General features: G+C 54.7%; 1 protein-coding gene across 1 annotated transcript in view; it reads right to left on the reverse strand.

The window, feature by feature from the left end:
- Positions 1-1,342: 1,342 nt before the first annotated feature.
- BIN3 (bridging integrator 3) overlaps positions 1,343-8,051 on the reverse strand; it is a 33,007-nt gene continuing 26,298 nt past the window's right edge. Inside the window, exons 7-10 of the mRNA XM_009884141.1 lie at positions 7,912-8,051; positions 5,386-5,520; positions 4,897-4,960; positions 1,343-1,737 (exon numbers count right to left, since the gene is read on the reverse strand). Coding sequence (XP_009882443.1) covers positions 1,343-1,737; positions 4,897-4,960; positions 5,386-5,520; positions 7,912-8,051 — 734 coding nt within the window. The remainder of the gene's footprint in view (positions 1,738-4,896; positions 4,961-5,385; positions 5,521-7,911) is intronic.

Below are 8,051 nucleotides of genomic sequence, written 5' to 3' on the forward strand. Positions count from 1 at the left end.
GCATCAACCGCCTCCTCCTTCCACCACCACCCCATCGCAGCCCCCTCCACCAAACCACGGTCCCACAACCAGCTCACCCCCCAAAGCATCCTCCCCGCCGGCTGCAGCCCCAGTCCCACACCAGCACGAGATGCTGCCCTGAGCGGAGCGTGAAGAAAACACCCGCCACCACCATCATCCCGCGGTAATGCCAGGGGTGAGCGCGGTTCCCCCGGAGGGAGGGCTACCGAGCCGGGCACCGGAGCAGCCCTCCGTATCCCTCATCCCAAACCCAGCATCGGATGGGCTCAGTTCATTCCCACACGTCCAAATAACGCTTCCAATTCCGACAAAGAAAAGGCACCGGCACGTTGAGACCAGTCTCCGCTGGATGGCAGGGCTGGAGGCAGCTACGTGCAGCTGAGGGGGTTGTTGCCCCCTCCCACCCCGAGGATTGCCCCCCGGCACGACAGCATCCACAGCAGCATCTCCGCCCTATTGAACGGGCAAAGCAGAGCGAATATTTCGGTCGCGGCTCCCCCCCACCATCGCCCACGTGCCGCAGCCATCGAGCCCTTCCTGCGGGAGACGCCGGGTCCCCCGGCGCTCAACGAGTCTCCTTGGGGATGTTCTTCTCCCCCAGTAGGACCCAGTGCCTAACCAGTAGGCAGTCATCTGGGGCGCCGGCATGCGTCGCCATCCGAGTCTCCTGTGCTTTAGCAACGAGATCCCACAGGCATTGATCCCCCCAGTGCTTTTCTCCCATCGAAATTCGGGTGAAAACCATCACTGCCTCTACGGGGGGGTTGGTGGGATGCACCCCAGACCGCCGGGCATTGACAGCCCCGGCAGCGGGGGACCCCGTGGCACCGCAGGCAGCCGGCCCCACGGTCACCGTCACGGTACCCCGCGCCTGCCGGCAGCTCAGTACTTTTCCAGCTATGGATACCATATGCTCCGTCCCCGTCCCATCAAATCCCATCTCCAACTCGCCTTTGAGACCGCGCCAACGGCCCCGAGTCCACCTGTCTTGAACTAATTCTGTTTCGGGACACCGTGTTCCCCTGATTTTCTATAGATCGCGTTTACAATGCCACAGCCGGGCGGCAGCAGCGTGTGTTTATGTCAGCCCTACACAAAACAAAAGATCCCGGGGTCGCTGCCAGGGCTGGACCGCAGCAGCTCGCCCCAGCGCTGCCCCACGGACAGTCTTGCCTCGCAAACCCCATCTTTTTCCCCCGTTTCATTAAAAACCAGAGGAGTATCGTGTTTTCTAGCTGGAAAATAAAAGCGCAAAGCGGGAAGGAAGTGCTGTTCGCGCACTCGCACCGGCGACGGAGCTCCAAATCTCCCCCTTTCATCTTCATGTGGCCACTTCAAAGTCCCCCCAGCCGGGGAAATATTTGCCTCTGTTGGCTTGGCCCAGGCACGTGGGTGGACAAAAGTATTTGGTGTTGAATGTTACAGCCTCTGCGAGCTCGGGACATGTCACGCCGTCAGGAGACACCCGGCACCGGGGCTGGCGGCCAAGCTGTGCCATGGGAACCCAACCGCCCAGCCAGAAGGTCTCGGAGGGTCTCGTTGGGTCAAAGCCATAAAGCTGCTGGTCCGGAGCTGGTTTGAAGCGGGGTCCTTCCCTTTGCCATGGCATGGCTTGTTCCCAGCGAGGCAGCCGGGCCGTGCATCGCCACGCTGGCCGGTGCCACTTGTCACACACTTGTCTCACTTTAACCCCCTCCACCCCAGCTTTCTCCAGGCCTGAAAAAAAAAGGGAAAACTACACCGTTTCATACCCGGGGCTGCCTTTGAATGGTGGGTTTGACCCACGGATGCGCAAGCCCAGAGTCACGGCCCCCGGCACGGTGCCAGCCACCGGCGGCCAAGGGCAGAGCCGACCCCAGTCTCCCAGTCCCCCTCCATCCCTTTCCTTGAGGGATGCGCACTCGAGCCCCGTCGGGCAACCATCGCTCCTAGAGGTACCGGCAGAAGGGGCCGAAAATAGAAATTCCACTGAGTAATGCGAAACCTCCGAGATGCTGAATAAGCTGGACGAGGTATGGAGGGAGAGGTAACCCGGGAAGGAGCAATGGGATGAATGGGGCTGGCCGGCTCTCACGTACCTCCCACGGTCGGCTCACACCAGGGATGTGGGGATGGGGATGGGATGGGATGGGATGGGATGGGATGGGATGGGATGGGATGGGGAGGGGATGGGGATGGAAATGATCAAATTACTCACAAAGCAGTTGCACAGATCTCCCTTAACGAGCTCCAACAAAGCCTTTCTGCCACATCGCACCCTCTATTCCGCCAACCGTGTCCCATGCATATGAAAGAAACTCCTTCCTCCCCCCCATTTTGAAGGCTTTCAGGCTATTTCTACCATCCCTCCTGCAGGACTGGCTCTCTGGTCCCCACCACAAGCCTGCTTCTGAACCATTAAAATCAATGGGAGCTTTCCAGTGCTTTTAATAGCAGCAAAATGCGTTGTCAACAAACGGGATTAAAAGAAGAGTACAAGACAAATTGTTCAGAGATTAGCACCTCTAAAAATGTCAGGATTTTAAACATCTCCTAGGTTGATCGAGAGGTCGAAGCAGTGCCGAGGTTACACAGAGCTCTCCCCTTTTCCACAAGAAGAAAAAGCCCTGCTGATCGAATAAAATAGTTTAAAATTGATCCTAAAGATTTCTTCCCCTCCCCCGCCAAGTTCCCTAAAGGCAAGAGGGCTGGGACTGGCCAGAACAGAGAACAACCAAGTACCACTTCATGTTAAGCTTGCTTTGCACAAGAGCTTTTGTCCTGGTTTCAGCGACACAGGACTAATTTCTCTTCTAATGCTTGGGAAAACTGCACTTTTAGAAGACTCTAGTGTCTGAATTTGTGAAAATATTTACTTTATAGCCAGCTATGATACACGGTTTCAAGGTCTCAGTATTTTCGAGCCCCCTGCCCAGGTCCCTGCAGGTGAGCAGCCCAGGCGGTGAGTCAGGGCTCCCGGGTGCTATTCCTGGCTCACCACTGACTCATTATGTTACCTTGGGCAAGCCACTTCCCTTTTCTTTTTTCTTTCAGCCACCTGCGATGGGGGAAACGCTGCACAGCCACCGGGCAAGAGCTCCAGAACCAGGGGGGAGACACGGCTTGAGCCCAGTCTGGGCACAAAGGAGTAATTAGGGGAGTGCCGAGCGCTCCTCTCGGCAGCGGAGATGCCGTGGTGCCAGCGCATCCCTCCCCGCGGGTGGAAGGATGCAGCCAGCGCTGGGGAAGAGGGATGCAGCTCCCGTGTAGGTCGGCGGAGAGGGTGAGATGTGACATGCTCTAGCATCCATCTGGGACCAGGTTCCGCCCTAGCCTAGGGGACACCCATCAGCTTTGCTACAACGCTGCCTCTTGGGTATTAAAAATGAGATTTCGCTCACCTTTCCTATGGAAAATCCTCACCTGGAGAGAGGCAGGGCAGACAGCCAAGAAAAAAAAAAATAGAGGATTCCCAAGGAAGAAGAGGGAAAACAGCAAACAGCGCTGGCACCAGCACCCTGCCGCTGCCCGCTCGCACCTCCCGGTGCCCCCAGCACATCATCGAACCGCGATGGTTGGAAGAGACCTTTAAGATCATCGAGTCCAACCGTTAACCCAGCACTGCCAAGTCCACCACTAGACCACGTCCCTCAGCACCACGGCTACACAAGTTAAACACGCCCAGGGATGGCGACTCCACCGCTTCCCTGGCAGCCTGTGCCAGTGCTTGACAGCCCTTTGGGTGAAGAAATGTTTCCTAATATCCAATCTAAACCTCCCCTGGTGCATCTTGGGGCTGTTTCCTCTTGTCCTATTGCCTGTTCCTTGGGAGAACAGACCAACCCCCTTCGCTACACCCTCCTTTCAGGTTCCACACAGAGTAATTCAACTAGTACAGATTGTAATGTTTTCTGTAGCGTTAGTAGTGACATGGGTTAGATATCGGTGAAATAGATATCACTGTGGGGAAAATTTGGTAAGGAGATTTTATCAAACGAAAAATAGGGGAGCATGTGCATACAGTCATTTTTAGTCTTTTAATTGTCATTTCCGATGATGTGCGTGCAAGCATACAACTAGAGTAAGTTACTCAAAGAGATACCAAACCTCAATTTGACTGTTTTTCTTTTTGAACTCAGTACCAGATTTTGTTGCGTGGATGTTGGTACGAAGTATTTGGAGGAGATCCAGATAACTTCCCAACGGAGCTGGATGGTAGAAACCAAGATGCCCTCACCCAGCCACTCCTGGCTGAGGAGAGTTTAATGGTTCAGCACTCACCCTCATACAATGCCCTTGAGGATGAATCACACTTAAATTCACCACCTCAGTATCCTCATCTGTATCTTCCTGGAAAGATTATCCATATTGTAGAAGAATCCAGCTCTAGGAGGTAAGTAGAGTAATGAACACCACTGTCTTGTCCGGCGGTTCCCTTCCACAAAAACCACCGTAGGAAAACACCCACGCGAGGAGCAGCACGTGATTTCGCTGCCCCCCCCCTCCTCTACTGGCACAGGACCACCCCGTGCTCCCGCGCGCGACGTCCACCCCGGATGCCAAAAAGTTCCAAACTAGATTAGATCCCCGTACCGTTCCTCCCCAGGCTGAAGAAAAAGGCGAGAGGAGAAAGGAAGATGGAGGAGGAGCGGCAGCACGGCGAGGAGGGAAGCGGGAGGTCGGAAATTCAAGCGGGCTGTGGTTTATTTAGGCCACCCCTTCCTGCGAATCCTCGGTGCGGAGATTACGCAGCAGCCGCCTCTATCGCTGCCAGCGCACACCGGCTCTTGGTTACCGAGAGCCAGCAGCGAGCCTTAAGACGAGCCCTGAGCATCTCATACCCTCAAAGAGGATCCAACCCTGAGCTCAGGACTGTAACGCAAAGAGACGACGTACCCAGATGGATAAAGCCACCAAATGCCAGCGGCTGATGCGCAACCAGGGCTTGAACCACCTTACGCTGGTAATATCATGGGACAGAACATCATATGCACACCAGGAGAGGCCCCGATATGAGGCAAATCCAGATAAAACAGTAAAAACTCACCTCCGGCTGTCCTTTCTACCCGACAGCCAACACCGCATCACCGCAGGTACCGGCAGATGTCAACCCGCTCTTCTGGCAGGACAAGGTCCAAGGGTTACCTGCCCAGTGTCCCACCACTGCTCCCCGTGCCCTCTCACCGTTCGGTAATTAAATCGTTGGAGGGAACGGCATTTGGGCAGAGGATTGCTGCGTGTTACCCCGTGTACAACGCTCAGGGCGAGAAGGAGCCCGGCTTTAAGAGCAATTCACCCCCAGGCGGGACCCCAGATGCTCTGCGGTGCGGACACCCACCAAAGGGACATCTGGCAGTGCCCGGCAGACGAGGGACAGCATCTCACCTGCGCCCGGACCAGCGACTCAAAGCTGGGTTTGAAGTAATCGATGCGGCTGCTATAAAACTTGGGCATTTCCTCCAGGAGCTGCTTGTTTTTGGCTTCAAAGTCCTCCTTCACCGGTCTCAGCTCTTCACGAGCCTGGGAAAGGAGAGAGGATGGAGAGTCAGACCGCTGGAAAAACGCCCTTCCCTTGGGCAGACCTGCAGAGAGGCCACCCCAGGCCAGCAGACCGCTCTGCTTTGACCCCAGGACAACCAGTGAGCGGCTAACAGAGCCTGGTGGGACCAAACGACCAGCTAATGGAGCCTGCTCGGACCTGTATGACCATCCAGTGGAGCCTGGTGGGACCCACGTGATCAGACAACGAAACCTGGTGGGACCAAACGACCAGCTAACAGAACCTGGTGGGACTCATGTGACCATCCAATGGATCCTGGTGGGACCCATGCGACCAGCTAACAGAACCTGATGGGACCCAAGTGACCAGCTAATGGAACCTGATGGGACCCAAGTGACCAGCTAATGGTCACAACCAACTAAATGGCAGTTTCCTGTGCAACCTGCTGTAGGTTCCTGTGCAACCTGCTGTAGGTGACCCTGCTCTGGCAGGGGGGTTGGACTAGATGATCTCCAGAGGTCCCTTCCAACCCCAACCATTCTGTGATTCTGTGATTCTGTAATCTGATGGGACCCATGCGACCAGCTAACAGAACCTGGTGGGACTCACGTGACCATCCAATGGATCCTGGTGGGACCCAAGTCACCAGCTAACAGAACCTGGTGGGACTCACGTGACCATCCAATGGATCCTGGTGGGACCCAAGTGACCACCTAACAGAACCTGGTGGGACCCATGTGACCATCCTGTGGAGCCTGGTGGGACCACACAACCAGCTACCGGAGCCTGGTGGGACCCAAGCTCTGACCCTGGACCATGGGGAAAGCCATGGGGCACCTCGAGAGGCTGCCGCAGAGATCACCAGCCAAGCCGGTCTTCTCTCCTTCAGAAGAACAGAGACAAAAACCAACCCCAAAGCTCAGCCAGGCTGGAGAACATCCCCGTCCCCGGCCGTGTCCCCTCGCCCTGCGATTCCCAAGAGCATCGCCAGAGGCTCCTGCCCCCACCGTCATTTTCGCCCATGACCTTCAGCTCAGCGCGTCCAACTGGCTTCTTTAAACAGAAGCGTGGGGAGAAAGGGAAATGTCTCTTGAGATGGTGTGGAAAAGGGCAGGAGGGGGTGGGCTGTGAAATATTAGACCGGTTCCAGTCTGCCGCTTAATCCCGGTGCCATTCCGACGGGAGGGGGGGACGCAGGAGAAAGCCATCGAGCCCAGCCCAGCCGCGGCACCCGTCCCGCTCCCGGGGACAACACGCCGGTGGGATGGGATGGACAAAGCCTTAAATCATCTCAGGTTTAAGTAGGTCTGAGAGGAAAAGGAGCAAATTCATCATCTGCCATGAAACAAGGAGCGTTTAGATTTGCAGGGGGGAGGAATTCACACGGGGCACCAAACAGGAGATGACTTTGAGCAAACGGCTCTGAGGGGAAGATGCGAATTTGCAGCTCAATAAAAATACAAAATGGATGAGATCAGGTTATTTCCCATCAAATCCGTGGACCCCTCCGATGCCCTGGGTGCAGCGTTGCTTAAGGCTCCCGCAGGCGTTTATGCGCAGGCAGTGGTTAGTTAAGATCAATTTTTGGGGAGGGGGGAGGAATTAGATCACACAGAAGTTCATTAAGGGAAAAAAAAAAAAATATATATATATATATGAAATAACTAAAACCTGCTTAATCACCAGGACAAAAGCATTCATGTTTTTCCAGCCGCAGCTTTAGTCAGCGAGGCTCAGCGAAGTAAGCGGCTTACTATTAAATCGGAGGTCTCTTTTGTTAAGGCTGATAGGGCTATTCTTTAACACAAAACTTAATTTTTGTGGGGAAAGTCATCAGAAAATACACGTTCTTTGCCGCCGAGAAAGTCAACCGTTCCTTCGAGGATCAAGCGACGTTCTGCAGGAGCGACAGATTTGGCGAGAAACGCCGGTGTAGATTTAATTAAAAAAAAAATAATAATAAAAAATTATCATTTTGCTAAAATTTAGGAGAGAGAAAAGAATCTGGCAAAGCTTCCTGTTAACCAATTACTGCAATTTTCCAAGACGAATTTTGCTAACAGGTGGCAAACATAAAGCCTCGAATCTCTCTGATCTTTCCCCTTTTTCCATCCAGCTGCTGGCTCAGATGCGGAGGTCTGGGGAGGAGGGGAACCCCCATCCCTCCATGCGCCGACTCTCCCGTGGCTTTTATACCATTTTATTTTGAAAAAAGTGCCTTTTCCCCTTCGCCGAGCGCTCCGATTCACCTTTCTCTCACCGAGCGCCCTTGCGTGGCAATTTTACAGCCGTAAAAGAACAGCCAAAACGTTCCTTTTCGTGGCGGGGATGTCAAACAGCGGGAGAAAAGCTCTTCCCGAGTTTTCCCGGTGACTCTGGCGGGATTTTTGGGTCCGCCAGCGTCTTGGTACCTGGTGCAGCTTGGCGAGGACGGGGCCGGTCCTTTCCTTCTCCTCGTATTTCTCCACCTTGGACTGCAGGCGCTTGTAGTCCTGCAGCGTTTGCTCCCGTCGCTTCACTGCCATGTTCAGGCTGGGGAACACGCTGCTGA

This window comes from Charadrius vociferus, unplaced genomic scaffold, assembly GCF_000708025.1.
Source record: "Charadrius vociferus isolate BGI_N301 unplaced genomic scaffold, ASM70802v2 scaffold384, whole genome shotgun sequence".
NCBI classification, from domain to species: domain Eukaryota; kingdom Metazoa; phylum Chordata; class Aves; order Charadriiformes; family Charadriidae; genus Charadrius; species Charadrius vociferus.